The sequence below is a fragment of the Triticum urartu genome, chromosome 7A (genome assembly GCF_056163025.1).
Source record: "Triticum urartu cultivar PI428250 chromosome 7A, HENAU_Tu73, whole genome shotgun sequence".
In the NCBI taxonomy this organism is placed as follows: domain Eukaryota; kingdom Viridiplantae; phylum Streptophyta; class Magnoliopsida; order Poales; family Poaceae; genus Triticum; species Triticum urartu.
Window position 1 is genome coordinate 201,400,886 of NC_141879.1, and position 20,164 is coordinate 201,421,049.

The 20,164-nt window shown below is 42.6% G+C and overlaps 1 protein-coding gene across 1 annotated transcript; it reads left to right on the plus strand.

Annotated features, from left to right (window-relative positions):
• The first annotated feature begins 3,601 nt into the window (after nt 1-3,601).
• LOC125520418 (protein NOI4) lies at nt 3,602-6,313 on the plus strand. The gene is made up of 3 exons (XM_048685335.1): nt 3,602-3,856; nt 5,685-5,876; nt 6,007-6,313. The coding sequence occupies exons 1-3, from the start codon at nt 3,851-3,853 to the stop codon at nt 6,049-6,051; spliced, it is 243 nt and encodes an 80-aa protein (XP_048541292.1). The 5' UTR covers nt 3,602-3,850; the 3' UTR covers nt 6,052-6,313.
• The last annotated feature ends 13,851 nt before the right edge of the window (nt 6,314-20,164 follow it).

The following is a 20,164-nucleotide window of genomic DNA, read 5'->3' on the forward strand; positions in this document are numbered from 1 at the left end:
TATCACGAAAATAGCCTATTGTGTGTGTGTATGTATATATATATATATATATATATATATATATATATATATATATATATATATACCCTTTGTAACAACCGTGAGTCGAAATTGAAAGAAAGAAAATAAATATGACTGACATGGTTCTGTGGCCATCAATCACCTCGTGTATTCGTGTTGTCGCTGAGATAATATCGCTAGCTTGGTTAGCTAGCCGGTCAACGTAGAATCGATCAAGCGAGAGATCGGCCGCTAGCTAGCTTCGTCTAGTACTACCTGCTTGTTTTGGTGTGCACCTACACATTGCCATCTACGTCTCGACGGATAGTACTCGAGCTAGCCTGCCTACACAGCGAAATGCCGCTACAATGCCGTGGAGGTCAAACACAAATCGAGTCGGCCAGATGCACATACACCTGTACAATTTTGGTTACATGTCACATGAAGGGTAAATAGGTCTTTTTAAGTGTCATTTAACACCGTTAAGGCTTAAAGTAGACAAAAATGTCATAAAAACATAAAATTTACACCTGATGTTAAATAAGGAAAGAAAAAATTTTCAGTGTTGAATAAGGCAATAAATTTTAAGACAGTGTTAAATAAGGAATTATCTTTATAATTTTTCATAGGGCCTCTCCTACTCTCTTTTTTTAGTCCTGTTTCTCGCAAAGAAGTTTGTGTACGGCATTGGGTTGGGCTGGCCCAGTATAATCAAACTAGAAACACATAAATAATTTATATTAAATTATGCTAATATAAATACACAGAGTACGCTAAAAAAAGATAAATGCACAGAGAGCCGAAGCCCTTCCGAAACATTCTGCGTGTTGATTCCATCTCCTGGCTGGCGTGGCACTCAGCGGACCAAGTTCTTTGCCCTCCAAAAAAACAGAGCAAGTTCTCGGTGTTACGAGTGCCACTTTTTTTGTTGAGAATCTGTTACGAGCGCCACGTAACGCCGTGACAGTGTGACACACTGACGCCATCGGAAAAGGACAGAAGCAGAGAGGCAGCTGCATCCAGCTCAGCCTCGTGCACCAGCCGCACGGGCCTTCTCTTTTAACGGGAGAAAATGTATCGGCCCACTTGATCCCTTCCGGACGGGTGACGTGGACGTGGATGCTCCGAGGGCCCCCGGCCGGAAGTCAACTGACGTGAACGGCAGCACTACCTTCGCCTTTGCCCCGATGCTGTTGCTTCTACTCCAATCCTGGAGCGTGCAGTTTTTTAAGCCGATGTGAACGGGACAATTTGACACGATCGGGCAATAGTAGGTGGCTGGTTTTTATTTTCGTCTTTGTTTCGAACGAACGCGTTCTTTATCGTCCACATGACAAGCGGAGCTGTCATATCATATCCCCACGAACACAACACCAGGCGCAGTTGACATTCGGCACCGGTGTATGATGTAGCCGAAGATCTGCTGCCTCGGCCTGCGATTTTTGGTTTCAAACAAAGGGGAAAAGGTACCTGCAATTGCTTGTAAACCGATTTTTTGCAATCTTTTGATGCATAAACTAACTGAATAGTATGCGCTACACCTGAACCCGGCAACCGCATTCTGATCGTCCATGTGTGTTTTATTGAGATTAGCTCGATTTTGATCATGTGAAGCCCCTCCATAAGTGCACTGCTTCCTCTGAATATTTGTGCACACAGACTGTTTTATATCCATGTGTGTCGCTCCGGATTTATTTAAAACATCATGCCTTACACCATGTGATTTGACTCTGACCTAGTCTCTCCCTATCATTCATCCGTTAGACGGCATCAGAGGGTCGATTATATCACACAAAAGTCTAGGATTCTTGACAGTTGACAAGCCATTTGGGCATAGAGCATATAGTTCAGTATCGGTAAAACCAAACTTGGTATAGCACCGGGAGCCCAACCTTTTACTATTAGTAGAACCCAGCCTAGCAAAACCTAGGGCTCATTTGGTTTGGAGGAAATTAAAATGTAGGAATTAAGAGTGGTATAGGAATTTGATAGGATGGCACTTGCCATCCTAAGGAATTGATTTGCCTCGTTCCTACGCGCAAAATGAGTTTTGAGTGGATGTGTAGTTTCCTCCAAAAACACAGAAAATGAGTAGTATTCTTACGAAATTCCTGTACGCATTTCCTACAAACCGAATGCATATATAGGAAATTTTCCTCCGGAATCCTTGTTCCTATGTTTTTCCTACGAAAATCCTCCAAACCGAATGAGGCCCTAGAGTATTTGATCCTGAGCTCATATGTTCCGTATGAACAGTAAAAGAAAAAAAAAGTAAAAAATTCAAAAAATCTGATTTTTTTTATGAACATTGATAAATTTTCTAACTGCGTGCAAAATTTCAGGTTGAAATGACATTCGTGGAGGTCTAGGCCAAAAAAAAAATCGATGGTCTAAAAAGACTATTGTTGGAAGCATTTTGAAGTATCGATTTTGTTGTTTTTGCCCAGACCTCCAGAAATGTTGTTTTGACCTGAAATTTTGCACGCAGTTAAAACATTCATCACAATTTTTTTTAATATTTTTTAAATTTTTTTTATTTTTTTTGATTTTATTGTTCATACGAGAGCATATGAGCACGATATCAAAAGAGCACTTTCCATGAAAGACAAGCTTTGTCAGATACAGGCAATCAGAGACGAAATGAAAGCAACACGACACTGGCCAACCACAGCCACAGGAAGGCTTGCCATATGCCCAGCCCCGGCTCGAGCTGACGCTGCAGCCGAACGGGACCATCCATCTCGGCCAATCACGCAAAAGCACGGAGATTTCTTGTAATATACGTAGCTTAAGCCAATGTTCCAGGCGACCGCCCCGCCTCCATTTTCTACCCCGCAGTGAAAGCTGAGGTCAAGCAGCAGCTGACTAGCACCATCAATCCATCATCATAGGATAACAATACTTTTTTTTGAAACCACAAGATAAGATAATAAGGGCATCTCCAACAGCTGTAAGATAGGTGTTGGTAAATTTGTCACCTAGGACAAAGTGATGATGTGGCATGCAATAAATGTAAAGAGAGAGCAAAGTTGTATGTAGAATAACCAACAACCTTTGCACAAGCTTCAAGGTAAAATAGAGAGCAATCACATTTATTTTCTTATCATCTATTGGATACCTTAGATACAACCTAGTGAAGTAGTTGTATGATAGCTTATTGGTTGATGACATAAACATTTTACCAATAAAACTAACGTAGAAGATGCCCTAATACTGGCCTGACAAGTCACAGCACAGCCCCCACGCCGAGGCGGAAGCCGAAGCTAGCACGGACAAAACAGGCGTAGCTGGGCTTTGTTTTCTGGCTGGCCTGGCAGTAAACAAACAAAGCCGCCAGTATACAACGCCAGTCCAGTCCAGTCCAGCCCCCGAGATTCCGAGCGCCAGCCCACGCACACCGACGACGTGCGCCCCTCCCCTCCCCTCCCCCTCGCGCGTTTCCACTCTGTCTCCGCGCCGTCGCCACCCCCAACCCCCCGACCCCAGCCCCGCCCCGCCCGTCCAGCCCCCGGTAACCCCGCGCCCGCCGACACGCGGGCCCCGCCGGCCGCGCGGCTCACATGCGTGCGCGTCCCCCGTACAAAACGAGCCAGCCAGTCACTGCCGCTGCCGCTCGGGGGAGAAAAAATATCTTTTTTTACGGGGCCGCGGGGTGCGTTTCCCCCGTCTCGAGGTATAAATCCGTCAATCGACTGCTGCTCCTTTTCCACTTCGATTCGCCGTCTCCTCCTCCCCCTTCCCCTCCGTCTCGCTCCTCGCCCTTATCCCCGTCCCTTTCCCCTTCCTCCCACCCGCAGCCGACGAAACTTTCCCCAAGCCCCTCGGTGGATCGGACCGCCGCGCTCCATCCATGTCGGTAAGCGATGGTGCTCCCCGCGCGCTCCCTGCTGTGTTTTTTTCCGCCGATTTCCGGCGCTGTTTCCTGCCTAGATCGAGGCCGGCAAAACGTCGCCTTCTGTAGTTTCTGATCGGTTACTATTGGTTTGTTGATTGGGAGAATCGGTGTGGAGCATGGGGGGATTGGAAACCAGATGCTCGGTAGAAGGGTGATCCTGGGCTGCCTTGAACATAGGCGTATAGAGGAAATTCGTTCCGACTTTACCCAGACCGAATTGCTGAGCGTCGGTTTTATATTCAATTATTTTAGTGTATGTATTGATGAAGGCTCTAGAAGGTTCGCCTCCCAGCCCAAGCGTTCGTGATTAGTTAGTTAATCGATCATTTCTGCAACCATTTGGAGGCTCCTGTTTGATTGAACACGCAACATTTCTGTGGACCTACCTACCTATGCATAGTTATTTGGCTTTTGTGCAAGCCGCGGGCGAACCGGGATGACTTGAGTAGAGTTTGGTAATCTTGGATGGCTGTGGACTTGTAAGGGGTGAGGTCCATTTCGTTAAGCAGGTTGGTCAATATCTAGGCACATCTAGGATGCTGTGGACTTGTAAGGGCGGAGGTTCATTTTGTTTCCTGGGTTGGTCAATATCCAGGCATTCATGTGGTCTGGCTGATCAAACATTTTTAGACACACAAAGTTTCTAAAGCAAAAGCATAACCATTTAATGACTCTGCTTTTGTGCATCGATTGTTCGGTGGCTATGTTAGTCAATATAACTGGAAATTGTTAGCACTGGTATGTAAAAAAGTATGCTGATCACAGATAAGTAAAATAAAGTTTGCTAGCAGCATGATAACAGGCGAGAGTGGTATCATTATGTGATTACAGATTTACCCTGGATACTGTAATATAGACCAGAGCTGAAATTTATGCATCGCTGAACACATGAGATGTGGGGAATATCAGATTATGTGTAAGGGCAGCACTTATAGGCTCCTGTTTTCTTCTTAGGAGGCTAAGTGTTACGGTCTGGGTTCTGAATATACCTGTATTTTTAACATAAATCTCCCCGCAGTGCATCCAGCGATCAGCTACGTTTATCATTCTTCAGATATATCTAGGCTATGATCCCTCCTCCTGTCCCATAGGGTTTTAAGTGAAATGTACCAATACCTTTCAGCGCAGATGATGCCTGCCTGCTGAAATTAACTTGTCATGCCCTGATCAAGTGGTCAGTAAATGAATGCAATTCTAATTGTAGTGCTGGACCATGTTACAGTACCAATCATTTCCTAATTCCTACTGTTAGCCAAGTGTTTACAGGTGTCATCTTCAATAACAGGTTGCCAGTGTGACTGTGTAGTACCAGTTTCTTCTTGAAAACTATCCCACGTCATTCACCAATTTTTATTGCACTTCAGTCAAGGGAAAAGAACTTCTAGTCATGAAAGTTCATGTTTTGCGGGCTGAATTCATGATTTCTTATTTATTCCTCCATTTTTTGTGGGTACTTCACTAAGTTTATGCCAGTTTTTCATGGAAGACGCCTAGGGTTTTGGCAAAAGAAAGAAAGCTAAGAGAGCAATCATATACTTCCTCTTTCTTCTTATGTGTTGCTTCTTTAGTTCTTTCTGACTGGGCTATTGCATTCCATGGCTGCCTCACAAAGCCTGTCTTTCCTGCCCAATCTAGCACAGTACTCAGCAGCTTGATCTCTTCTTTTCATGTAGGGTGAACAATTCAATTGATATTTGTTAGAAATGCTCGTGCACTACTTTAATAGTAGTACTTCATTTCGTTTATTATTGCATTATTTCCATTGACATGGACAACGGTTCTTTTTTAGGAGGAATCTGGTCGCCCTTTGCCCAAGTTTGGCGAATGGGACGTCAACGACCCAGCTTCTGCTGATGGGTTCACTGTTATATTCAACAAAGCCAGGGATGAGAAAAAGGCTGGGAATGGACAAGATACTGAATCCCCTTGCAAAGATGCCAGGACTGAGAGGGTGGAATCTTATGCCACCAAGGCAAATTCAGTATGTCCCTTAATGCTTCCCGATCAATGTTTTATGTCTGTTTCACCACATGGAAATATAACGCTAGTTCTTATCTGTTATGATCATTGCATTTGTTATTTTCCATTAATCTCGTTATTCCATTGTGCAGAAGAAGTGGTTTTGCTGCGTGACACCAAGTCCTACACAATCTTGAGGAGGACAAGCGTCGCCCGAAGAAAAAATGGTTGCCGAAGTATGGTCGTTTAATTTTGCTATATACATACTATCCATAAGACCTTGTAAGAGGTACCCAGGCTCCCTGGGCCATCACGATGGGTATCTCGTAAAACTCTGAAGTGTGTGTATGTATGGTGTGAGGGTTGTCAGACACTCAGTTTGGATAAGTGAACTTCTGATTGTAATTCTGGTCTTCCTTGTCGGTCTCGTTTTGTGTAGTAGTAGTGGTGAAGTTGATATGTGATTTGAGTCTCGCCTATTGCCAGAACTGCAAACATCCAAAATTCCAATCCCCACCTGTGATTTGGCCCATTATTATGTGATAACACAAGTATCCTTATCCTTTTCTGTCCGTGCTGACCTAACTATTCGCTGCCCTATTTGGACCTATGTGCAGCTTGGTTTGAGGCCCTGGCTGTCGATGCTTTGGCATCGCCGGCAGCCAATTAATTGGCTGTCACCTGGTTGGCTGCCAATGTCCATGTGCCAACATCTGGCAAAATAACCAGGTATACCAATTGGTTTGAGACCAAATAGCTACCTTGTCTTTGTCTGATAAAAAATGATCTTTACTTATCAGGGCCATGGCACACACCAAAACGTGGACATCATCTTCAGCATTATCAAGTCCACAAATGATTAACAGTCCATTCCATCAAAGTAATCTATTAACAAAAAAGTTCATTGCAGATAAATTATGAGTCAGCTACATAACTGAAAGTAACTCGAGAGAATCCATTACATTAGTCCACAGTTGCATGAACCGCAAGCTAGATCATAGCACTATACACACAAGCTTGAACATATTGTGGCACTCTGCTGGAGCTTAGATTATGACCCTGATAAATTCCGAACATTCGGAATTTAACCATGGCAAATCGAATGTTTTCGATGGCAATTTTAATGATGCGGGTACGGCAAGTTCAGTTGGCAAGTATGACACTGAGCAAGGAGTTGTCATACTTGCCAACTTTTTTTTAAATGTTCGATTTGCCATAAAATTACCGCGCGTGTCAACTGAACTTGCCATCCTTGCGTCACTAAAATTACCATAAAAAAATGTTTGATTTGCCATGGTAAAATCCCGAACGATTATATCATTTCCATAGATTATACTCCTAGATTAATAGTACACCAACAAAACCTTGAAAGTTGAAACCCTGAAGCACAGTAGATTTCTTTTAGGACGCGTCCTTCAGAGTAAAAATTGTCCAAAGACCCGAGTGTTAAGAGCATCTCCAGCCGTTGCCCCCCAGGAGGGCGCGTAAAATCGCCGCCTGGGGGCGAGCCGGCGCCAAAATCGGCATGGGGGCGAGCGGGTTCCCAGCCGCCGGCCCTAGGATCGCCCCCAGACGTGGGTGTTAAAAAAAAATGAAATTCGGCAAAGTTCGGCAAATTGGACAAAATATTCGGCTAAGTTCGGCAAACTCGACATATATTCGACATTACATAAGTTATTAAAAAAACACAACTAAGGGGCGAAGAAGTCGCTGAGCGCGGCGAAGTCACCGACGTCGCCGCCGTCCTCGTCGTCTTAGTCGGTGGCCTTCTCCTGCTTGACGCGGCCGTCCCTGCTGGACCCCTGCCCGGCGTCACCCTATCGGACCGGTGGCGGCGGCGCGTCGTCGAGGACGACGACGCCTTCCTCGTCCTGACCACGGCGCCGAGCTTCGAACCGCTCGTAGGCGAGGCGCTGGCGCTGCAGCCCCGTCTGCGCCCAGTCGCCGCGCACCCACTTCAGGGCCACCCCGTCGTCGAGCTCCTCCTTGACGCCGCCAGCGAGCCCGGGCTCCGTCTTCACGACGGGGAGCCCCGGATCCGTCTTCACGGCAGCGAGCCCCGGCTCCGTCTTTGGCTTGACGTAGCGCGGAGGAGCAGAGGAGGGGGCGCGTGAAGGAAATATGCCCTAGAGGCAATAATAATGTTCTTATTTATATTTCCTTATATCATGATAAATGTTTATATTCATGCTAGAATTGTATTAACGGGAAACTTAATACATGTGTGAATACATACACAAATAGAGTGTCACTAGTATGCCTCTACTAGACTAGCTCGTTGAATCAATGATGGTTATGTTTCCTAACCATATACATGAGTTTTCATTTGATTAACGGGATCACATCATTAGAGAATGATGTGATTGACTTGACCCATCCATTAGCTTAGCAAGATGATCGTTTAGTTTGTTGCTATTGCTTTCTCCATAACTTATACAAGTTCCTATGACTATGAGATCATGCAACTCCCGAATACCGGAGGAACACTTAGTGTGCTATCAAACATCACAACGTAACTGGGTGACTATAAAGATGCTCTACAGGTGTCTCCGATGGTGTTTGTTGAGTTGGCATAGATCGAGATTAGGATTTATCACTCCGAGTATCAGAGAGGTATCTCTCGGCCCTCTCGGTAATGCACATCACTATAAGCCTTGCAAGCAATGTGACTAATGAGTTAGTTACAGAATGATGCACTACGGAATGGGTGAAGAGACTTGCCGGTAACGAGATTGAACTAGGTATTGAGATACCGACGATCGAATCTCGGGCAAAGTAACATGCCGATGACAAAGAGAACAACGTATATCTTTATGCGGTTTGACCGATAAAGATCTTCATAGAATATGTGGGAGCCAAGATGAACATCCAGGTTCCGCTATTGGTTATTGACCGGAGATGTGTCTCGATCATGTCTACATAGTTCTCGAACCCGTAGGGTCTGCACTCTTAACGTTCGGTGACGATCGGTATTATGAGTTTATGTGTTTCAATGTACCGAAGATAGTTCGGAGTCCCAGATATGATCACGAACATGACGAGGAGTCTCGAAATGGTCGAGACATAAATATTGATATATTGGATGACTATATTCGGACACCGGATGAGTTCCGGGGGTCACCGGATAATTATCGGAGTGCCGGGGGGTTATCGGAACCCCTGGGGGAACTAATGGGCCACATGGGCCTTAGTGGAGAGAGAGAGAGGGCCGACCAAGGCAGGGCCGCGCGCCCCCTCCCCTCTAGTCCGAATTGGACTAGGGAAGGGGGGCGGCGCCCTGATGACCCACAAGTGTAGGGGATCTATCGTAGTTTTTCGATAAGTAAGAGTGTCGAACCCAACGAGGAGCAGAAGGAAATGATAAGCAGTTTTCAGTAAGGTATTCTCTGCAAGCACTGAAATTATCGGTAACAGATAGTTTTGTGATAAGGTAATTTGTAATGAGTAGCAAGTAATAAAAGTAAATAAGGTGCAACAAGATGGCCCAATCCTTTTTGTAGCAAAGGACAAGTCTGGACAAACTCTTATATAGAGAAAAGCGCTCCCGGGGACACATGGGAATTATCGTCAAGCTAGTTTTCATCATGTTCATATGATTCGCGTTCGGTACTTTGATAATTTGATATGTGGGTGGATCGGTGCTTGGGTACTGTCCTTACTTGGACAAACATCCCACTTATGATTAACTCCCATTGCAAGCATCCGTAACTATAACAGAAGTATTAAGGTAAACCTAACCATAGCATGAAATATATGGATCCAAATCAGCCCCTTACGAAGCAATGCATAAACTAGGGTTTAAGCTTCTGTCACTCTAGCAACCCATCATCTACTTATTACTTCCCAATGCCTCCCTCTAGGCCCAAACAATGGTGAAGTGTCATGTAGTCGACGTTCACATGACACCACTAGAGGGATGACAACATACATCTCATCAAAATATTGAACGAATACCAAATTCACATGACTACTTATAGCAAGACTTCTCCCATGTCCTCAGGAACAAACGTAACTACTCACAAAGCATATTCATGTTCATAATCAGATGGGTATTAATATGCATAATGGATCTGAACATATGATCTTCCACCAAGTAAAACAACTAGCATCAACTACAAGGTGTAATCAACACTACTAGCAACCCACAGGTACCAATCTGAGGTTTGGATACAAAGATTGGATACAAGAGATGACTAGGGTTTGAGATAAGATGGTGCTGGTGAAGATGTTGATGGAGATTGACCCCCTCCCGATGAGAGGATCATTGGTGATGACGATGGTGATGATTCCCCCCTTCCGGAGGGAAGTTTCCCCGGCAGAACAGCTCTGCCGGAGCCCTAGATTGGTTCCGCCAAGGTTCCGCCTCGTGGCGGCGGAGTTTCTTCCCGAAAGCTTGCTTATGATTTTTTCCTCGGCGAAAGACCTCATATAGCAGAAGATGGGCATCGGAGGGCCATCAGGGGGCCCACGAGGTAGGGGGCGCGCCCAGTGGGTAGGGCGTGCCCCCACCCTCGTGGCCAGGGTGTGGCCTCCCTCTGGAACTTTCTCCGCTCAGTATTTTTTTATTAATTCCAAAAAGGACTTCCGTGAAGTTTCAGGACTTTTGAGCTGTGCAGAATAGGTCTCTAATATTTGCTCCTTTTCCAGCCCAGAATCCCAGCTACCGGCATTCTCCCTCTTCATATAAACCTTGTAAAATAAGAGAATAGGCATAAGTATTGTGACATAATGTGTAATAACAACCCATAATTCAATAAATATCGATATAAAAGCATGATGCAAAATGGACGTATCAACTCCCCCAAGTTTAGACCTCGCTTGTCCTCAAGCGAAAGCCGAAATCGAAAAAATATGTCCACATGTTTAGAGATAGAGGTGTCGATAAAAATAAAATACGGACATGAGGGCATCATGATCATTCTTAGAATAGCAACATATATATATTGTCATATGATCTCTTATGCTAAAGTAACAATTCAATCACAATTTCAAGTATGAATCATAAACTTCATTGAGAACCAACAAACTCTAATATCAGTCATTGAGGCAATTGCAATTTATCATAACATAGGAAAGAGTCGATATAAGAGCTTTTCAGCAAGTCCACATACTCAACTATCATTTAGTCTTTCACAATTGCTAACACTCACGCAATACTTATGGGTATGGAGTTTTAATCAGACACAGAGAAAGATAGAGGCTTATAGTTTTGCCTCCCAATGTTTTACCTCAAGGGTAATGTCAACAATAATAGTTCATGAAAACTCACATCCAATTAGCTATATATATCAGGATCTTTCTAACACATTGTGCTTGCCAAAGGATAAAATGTAAAAAGGAAAGGTGAATATCACCACGACTCTTTGCATGAAGTATAAGACAAGAATAAAAGATAGGCCCTTCGCAGAGGGAAGCAGAGGTTGTCATGCGCTTTTATGGTTGGATGCACGAAATCTTAATGCAAAAGAACGTCACTTTATATTGCCACTTGTGATGTGGACCTTTATTATGCAGTCCGTCGCTTTTATTTCTTCCACATCACAAGATCGTATAAAGCTTATTTTCTCCACACTAATAAGTCATACATATTTAAAGAGCAATTTTTATTGCTTGCACCAATGACAACTTACTTGAAGGATCTTACTCAATCCATAGGTAGGTATGGTGGAATCTCATGGCAAAACGAGTTTAGGGATATTTGGAAGCACAAGTAGTATCTCTACTTGGTGCAAAGAAATTGGCTAGCATGAGAGGGAAAGGCAAGCTCAACATGTTGGATGATCCATGATAATATAATTTATCTCAGATGTAAGAAAACATAACCCATTACATTGTCTTCCTTGTCCAACGTCAACTCTTTAGCATGTCATACTTTAATGAGTGCTCACAATCATAAAAGATGTCCAAGATAGTGTATTTATATGTGAAGACCTCTCTTTCTTTATTACTTCCTATTAATTACAATGATGACCAAAACTATGTTTGTCAACTCTCAACAACTTTTATTCAGCATACTCTTATATGTGAAGTCATTACTCTCCATAAGATCCATATGATCTCTTTATTTCTTTTTATTCTTTCTATTTTATTTTATTCCCTCAAGATCATAGCAAAATCATCAAGCCCTTCACTCAACACTAATCTTTATTATATATAGCTCACGGACTCGATTACATAAGAAGATCATAAAGCAAAACTCACAACTAGATCATACTAAAACTTTATTCTACTAGATCAAGATATTATCAAAAGGATCGAACTAAGAAAAATGGTAAAGATAAAAGTGACAGTGATACGATACATGGGCACCCCCCAAGCTTGGCAGTTGCCAAGGTGAGTGCCCATACCCATGTGTTTATGTTTCCTTCCTCGGAGGTGGTGATGAAGGAGTTGTTGATGATGTAGGCTTGTCGTCCATCTTCCAAGGCATAGGCTCACCATCATAGAAGGATGATCGAGTCTCTGGAATCCTCAAATCTGCAGCCAAACTCATCCTCTTGAATCTATATTCATACTCACAGTTTTGGTTTTGCAGGTCATAGATCTGGGCTTGGAGGCGCTCGATTTTCTCATGAAGCTTGAAGATGGCCTCCCCAATGTCCTTGGCGTCCAGCTTGTGGTTGTTGGTGAACTCCGTGATCATTATGTGATTGGAGTCGAGTCCACGCTCCACCATCTCCTGACACTTGAAAACTTGTTGCTCCATCGCCTCGAGCCTTGTCTCCATGCTTCCGGTCCTCCTTGGTCCCTCCACATCACGGATGTGCAACAACCCCTCACGCATCTCAATGGTTTGAGGGTGTTGCAGCACCTCCGCGAGGTAGGGGTTGATGACCTTCTCGAAGAACTTGTCCTTGGGGACACTTGAAGACGCCATGGCGATCTAGATCTGTCAGAAAAACAGCTCGAAACAAAGACAGGAGATATTTGCGTGATACGGTGGTCAAAACCTTCGGGAGATTATATAATGAATTTTTACCGACCAAAAGAAGTATCATGCAAGAAAACAGAGTCCGGAGAGCGCACGAGGTGCCCACGAGGCAGGGGGCGCGCCCTCCACCCTCGTGGAAGCCTCGTGTCCTTTCCGATCTGCTTCTTATTTTCCTATTTTCTTAAATATTCCAAAACGGAGAAAAATTGCCATTAGAACTTGTTTGGAGTTGGTTTACTTACCGTACCACGTACCTATTCCTTTTTAGAGTCTGAAACATTCCGGAAAGTGTCCCTTATGTATTCCTCCGTGGTTACGGTTTCAATAATATTAGTTTCAACATTAATGGGATTACCTGAGATATAATGTTTGATTCTTTGACCGTTCACCACCTTCGGATTTGTGCCTTCGAAGTTGTTGATTTTTATGGCACCGGAACGATAGACCTCCTCGATAACGTAAGGACCTTCCCATTTAGAGAGGAATTTGCCTGCAAAAAATCTTAAACGAGAGTTTTATAGCAATACATAATCACCTACATTAAACTCATGCTTTTGTATCCTTATGTCATGCCATCTTTTAACTTTTTCTTTAAACAGCTTGGCATTTTCATAGGCTTGGGTTCTCTATTCATCAAGTGAGCTAATGTCAAATAACCTCTTCTCACCGGCAAGTTGAAATCATAGTTGAGCTCTTTGATAGCCCAATATGCCTTATGTTCTAGTTCGAGAGGTAAGTGACAAGATTTACCATAAACCATTTTATAAGGAGACATACCCATAGGATTTTTATATGTAGTTCTATAAGCCCATAATGCATCATCAAGTTTCTTGGATGAATTCTTCCTAGATCTATTAACAGTCTTTTACAAAATTAATTTGAGCTCTCTGTTACTCAATTCTACTTGACCACTAGACTGTGGATGATAAGGAGATGCAATTCTATGATTAACATCATACTTAGCAAGCATTTTACAAAAGGCACCATGAATAAAATGTGAACCACCATCAGTAATTAAATATCTAGGGACTCCAAACCTCAGAAAAATAACTTCTTTAAGCATATTAATAGAGGTGTTATGATCAGCACTACTAGTTGGAATAGCTTCTACCCACTTAGTAACGTAATCAACAACAACTAAAATATGTGTATACCCATTAGAGGAAGGAAACGGTCCCATATAATCAAAGCCCCAAACATCAAATGGTTCAATAACAAGTGAATAATTCATAGGCATTTCTTGACGTCTACTAATATTACCAATTCTTTGACATTCATCATAAGACAAGACAAACTTACGGGCATCCTTGAAGAGAGTAGGCCAATAAAAACCAGATTGCAATACCTTATGTGCAGTTCTATCTCCAGCATGGTGTCCTCCATAGGCTTCAGAGTGACACTTGCGTAGGATCTGTTCCTGTTCATGCTCAGGTACACAACGTCTAATAACACCATCTACTCCTTCTTTATAAAGATGTGGGTCATCCCAAAAGTAATGCCTTAAATCATAGAAGAACTTTTTCTTTTCTTGGTATGTGAAACTAGGTGGTATAAATTTAGCAACAATATAATTAGCATAATCAGCATACCATGGAGCAGTACGAGAAGCATTTATGACATTTAACTGTTCATCAAGAAAGCTATCATCAATAGGTAGTGGGTCATCAAGAACATTCTCTAACCTAGACAAGTTGTTTCAACGGGGTTCTCACCTCCCTTTCTATCAATAATATGCAAATCAAATTCTTGTAGCAAGAGAACCCATCTAATAAGTCTAGGTTTAGCATCTTTCTTTTCCATAAGATATTTAATAGCAGCATGATCAGTGTGAATAGTTATTTTAGAATCAACAGTATAAGGTCTGAAGTTATCACAAGCAAATACAACTGTTAAAAATTCTTTTTCAGTAGTAGCATAATTTCTCTGGGCACTATCTAGAGTTTTACTAGCATATTGGATAACATTTAATTTCTTATCAACTCTTTGTCCTAGAACAACACCTACAGCATAATCGCTAGCATCACACATAATTTCAAAGGGTAAATTCCAATCAGGTGACTGAACAATAGGTGCAGAAATCAAAGCTTTCTTAAGTATTTCAAATGCTTCTACACAATCATCATCAAAGACAAAAGGAATATATTTTTGTAATAGGTTAGCCAGAGGCCGAGAAATTTTTGAGAATTCCTTAATGAACCTCCTATAAAAACCGGCATGACCAAGGAAACTTCTTATACCTTTGATGTCCTTGGGACACGGCATCTTTTCAATAGCATCAACTTTAGCTTTATCAACTTCAATACCTCTTTCAGAAATTTTATGCCCCAAGACAATACCTTCATTAACTATAAAGTGGCACTTCTCCCAGTTCAAGAAAAGATTAGTTTCTTCACATCTATGTAAAACTCGATCAAGGTTGCTCAGGCAATCATCAAAAGAGGATCCATAAACGGAGAAATCATCCATGAAAACCTCACAAATCTTTTCACAGAAGTCAGAGAATATAGCCATCATGCATCTTTGAAAGGTAGCAGGTGCATTACATAAACCAAAAAGCATACGTCTATAAGCAAAAGTACCGAAAGGGCAAGTAAAGGAGGTCTTTGCTTGATCATCAGCTGACACAAGTATTTGAGAGAAGCCAGAGTAACCATCTAGAAAGCAAAAATGTGTATGTTTGGATAATCTTTCTAGCATTTGATCAATGAAAGGCAAAGGGTAATGATCTTTTTTAGTAGCTTTATTTAATTTGCAGAAATCAATCACCATCCTATAGCCTGTAATAATTCTTTGCGAAATCAATTCATCTTTATCATTAGGAACAACAGTAATACCTCCCTTCTTAGGGACACAATGGACAGGACTTACCCACTGACTATCGGCAACGGGATAAACTATACCTGCCTCAAGGAGCTTTAATATTTCCTTTCTTACCACTTTTTTCATCTGAGGATTCAGCCGTCGTTGGTGATCAAGAACTGGTTTGGCGTCTTTCTCCAAATTTATTTTGTGTTGACATAGAGTGGGACTAATGCCCTTAAGATCATCAAGAGTATATCCAATAGCAGCACGGTGCTTCTTCAGAGTTTTCAATAATCTCTCTTCCTCCTTTTCTGAAAGGTTAGCACTAATAATAATAGGATATATCTTCTTTTCATCAAGATAAGCATATTTAAGAGTATCAGGTAATGGTTTAAGCTCAAACACGTGATCACCCTTGGGAGGAGGAGGATCCCCTAGGATTTCAACAGGCAAGTTGTGTTTCAAAATAGGTCCCTGTTTAAAGAATACTTAATCTATTTCCTTTCTTTCATTCATGAACATATCATTTTCATGGTCTAGCAAATATTGTTCTAAAGGATCAGTAGGAGGAACGTCAATAGAAGCAAGACCAATAATTTCATCTTTACTAGGCAATTCTTTATCATGGGGTTGTCTACGAAATTTAGCAAAATTAAACTCATGAGACATATCCCCTAAACCAACAGAAACAATATCCTTATTGCAGTCTATCTTAGCATTAACAGTATTCAAGAAGGGTCTACCAAATATAATGGGACAAAAGTCATCTTGCGGGAAACAAGAACAAGAAAATCAGCAGGATATTTAACCTTCCCACACAAGACTTCAACATCTCTAACAATCCCAATCGGTGAAATAGTATCTCTATTAGCAAGTTTAATGGTAACATTGATATCTTCTATCTCAGCAGGTGCAATATCATGCATAATTTCTTGGTATAAGGAATGGGGTATTGCACTTGCACTAGCACCCATATCACATAAGCCATGATAACAATGATCTCCTATTTTAACACAAATAACAGGCATGCCTACAATAGGTCTATGTTTATTTTTAGCATCAGGTCTAGCAATTCTAGCAGCTTCATTGCAGAAGTAAATAACATGCCCATCAATATTATCAGCCAAGAGATCTTTAACCATAGCAATATTAGGTTCAACTTTAACTTGCTCAGGGGGTTTGTGTGTCCTAATATTACTTTTTTTGACTACAGTTGAAACTTTAGCATGATCCTTTATTCTAACAGGGAAAGGTGGTTTCTCAACATAAGCAGTAGGAACAACATGATCATTATAAGTGATAGTCTTTTATTCAACTTTAATAGGTGCAACTACTTTTACTTCAATGGGAGGATTATATTTAAACCAGTTCTCCTTAGGGAGATCAACATGAGTAGCAAAGGATTCACAAAAGGAAGCTACTATCTCAGAGTCAAGTCCATATTTAGTGCTAAATTCATGAAATGCATCGGTATCCATAAAAGATTTAACACAATAAAACTTAGGTGTTATACCTGACTCCTTACCTTCGTCGAGGTCCAATCTTCAGAGTTGTGTTTAATTCTTTCCAATAAATCCCATTTGAATTCAATAGTCTTCATCATAAAAGATCCAGTACAAGAAGTATCGAGCATGGAGCGATTACCGAGAGAAAGCCGAGCATAAAAATTTTGAACAATCATTTCTCTTGAGAGCTCATGATTGGGGCATGAATATAACATTGAATTAAGCCTCCCCCAAGCTTGAGCGATGCTTTCTCCTTCGCGAGGCCAAAAATTATATATATAATTACGATCACGATGAACAAGATGCATAGGATAAAACTTCTGGTGAAATTCCAATTTCAATCTCTTATAGTCCCATGATCCCATATCATCACATAGCCTATACCATGTCAATGCATCTCCCTTCAAAGATAAAGGGAAGACCTTCTTCTTGATAACATCATCGGGCATACCTGCAAGCTTAAATAGTCCACAAACTTCATCCACATAGATTAAGTGTAAATCGGGATGCAATGTTCCATCTCCTGCAAAAGGATTAGCTAGCAGTTTCTCTATCATACCCGAAGGAATTTCAAAGTAAACATTTTCAGTAGGTTCAGTAGGTTGAGGAGAAACTCTTTGCTCTACTGGTCGGGGTGAAGATACCCCGAACAAGCCCCTCAAAGGATTATGTTCCATAGTAACAAGTGACAGTAAATTTCAGCACACTATATAAATTTTTCCTTACCAAACTCCACCTACCAAAGGCGCTTCACTCCTCGGCAACAACACCAGAAAAGAGTCTTGATGACCCACAAGTGTAGGGGATCTATCGTAGCTTTTCGATAAGTAAGAGTGTCGAACCCAACGAGGAGCAGAAGGAAATGATAAGCAGTTTTCAGTAAGGTATTCTCTGCAAACACTGAAATTATCGGTAACAGATAGTTTTGTGATAAGGTAATTTGTAACGAGTAGCAAGTAATAAAAGTAAATAAGGTGCAGCAAGATGGCCCAATCCTTTTCGTATCAAAGGACAAGCCTGGACAAACTCTTATATAGAGAAAAGCGCTCCCGAGGACACATGGGAATTATCGTCAAGCTAGTTTTCATCACGTTCATATGATTCGCGTTCGGTACTTTGATAATTTGATATGTGGGTGGACCGGTGCTTGGGTACTGTCCTTACTTGGACAGGCATCCCACTTATGATTAACCGCCATTGCAAGCATCCGCAACTACAACAGAAGTATTAAGGTAAACCTAACCATAGCATGAAACATATGGATCCAAATCAGCCCCTTACGAAGCAACGCATAAACTAGGGTTTAAGCTTCTGTCACTCTAGCAACCCATCATCTACTTATTACTTCCCAATGCCTCCCTCTAGGCCCAAACAATGGTGAAGTGTCATGTAGTCGACGTTCACATGACACCACTAGAGGGATGACAACATACATCTCATCAAAATATCGAACGAATACCAAATTCACATGACTACTTATAGCAAGACTTCTCCCATGTCCTCGGGAACAAACGTAAATACTCACAAAGCATATTCATGTTCATAATCATAGGGGTATTAATATGCATAATGGATCTGAACATATGATCTTCCACCAAGCAAACCAACTAGCATCAACTACAAGGAGTAATCAACACTACTAGCAACCCACAGGTACCAATCTGAGGTTTGGATACAAAGATTGGATACAAGAGATGAACTAGGGTTTGAGATAAGATGGTGCTGGTGAAGATGTTGATGGAGATTGACCCCCTCCCGATGAGAGGATCGTTAGTGATTACGATGGTGATGATTTCCCCGCCCCGGAGGGAAGTTTCCCCGGTAGAAAAGCTCTGCCGGAGCCCTAGATTGGTTCCACCTCGTGGCGGCGGAGTTTCTTCCCGAAAGCTTGCTTATGATTTTTTCCTCGACGAAAGACCTCATATAGAAGAAGATGGGCATCGGAGGGCCACCAGGGGGCCCACAAGGCAGGGGGCACGCCCAGGGGGTAGGGCGCGCCCCCACCCTCGTGGCCAAGGTGTGGCCCCCCTCTGGAACTTTCTCCGCTCAATATTTTTTATTAATTCCAAAAAGGACGTCCATGAAGTTTCAGGACTTTTGGAGCCGTGCAGAATAGGTCTCTAATATTTGCTCCTTTTCCAGCCCAGAATCCCAGCTGCCGGCATTCTCCCTCTTCATATAAACCTTGTAAAATAAGAGAGAATAGGCATAAGTATTGTGACATAATGTGTAATAACAACCCATAATGCAATAAACATCGATATAAAAGCATGATGCAAAATGGACGTATCACGCCCCCTTTCCTTCTCTTCTCTCCCTCTCCTTTCTTTCCCCTTCCTCCTAGTAGGACTAGGAAAGGGGAGTCCTACTCCTACTAGGAGGAGGACTCCTCCTCTCCTGGCATGCCCCAAGGGCCGGTCGGCCTCCCCCCTTGCTCCTTTATATACGGGGGAAGGGGGCTGCCTAGAACACACAAGTTGATCATTGATCCCTTAGCCGTGTGTGGTGCCCCCCTCCACCATAATCCACCTCGGTCATATCGTCGTAGTGCTTAGGCTAAGCCCTGCGCCGGTAGCTTTATCATCACCGTCATCACGCCGCCATGCTGACGAAGGTCTCCCTCAACACTCAGCTGGATCGAGAGTTCGTGGGACGTCACCGAGCCGAACGTGTGCAGATCGCGGAGGTGCCGTACTTACGGTACTAGGATCATTCGGATCGTGAAGACGTACGACTACATCAACTGCGTTGTCATAACGCTTCCGCTTACGGTCTAGGAGGGTACGTGGACAACACTCTTCCCCTCTCGTTTCTATGCATCACCATGATAGATCTTGCGTGTGCGTAGGATTTGTTTTGAAATTACTACGTTCCCCAACAGTGGCATCCGAGCCAGGTTTATGCGTAGATGTTACATGCACGAGTAGAACACAAAGGAGTTGTGGGCGTGGGTGTATACATATTGCTTGCCGTCACTAGTTGATTCTTGATTCGGCGGTATTGTTGGATGAAGCGGCCTAGACCGACATTACGCGTACGCTTACGCGAGACTGGTTCTATCGATGTGCTTCG

Coding starts and splice junctions, on each gene's coding strand:
- LOC125520418 (XM_048685335.1), top strand. Junction 5,877..6,006: donor ATGCCACCAAGGCAAATTCA/GTATGTCCCTTA, acceptor TCCATTGTGCAG/AAGAAGTGGTTTTGCTGCGT.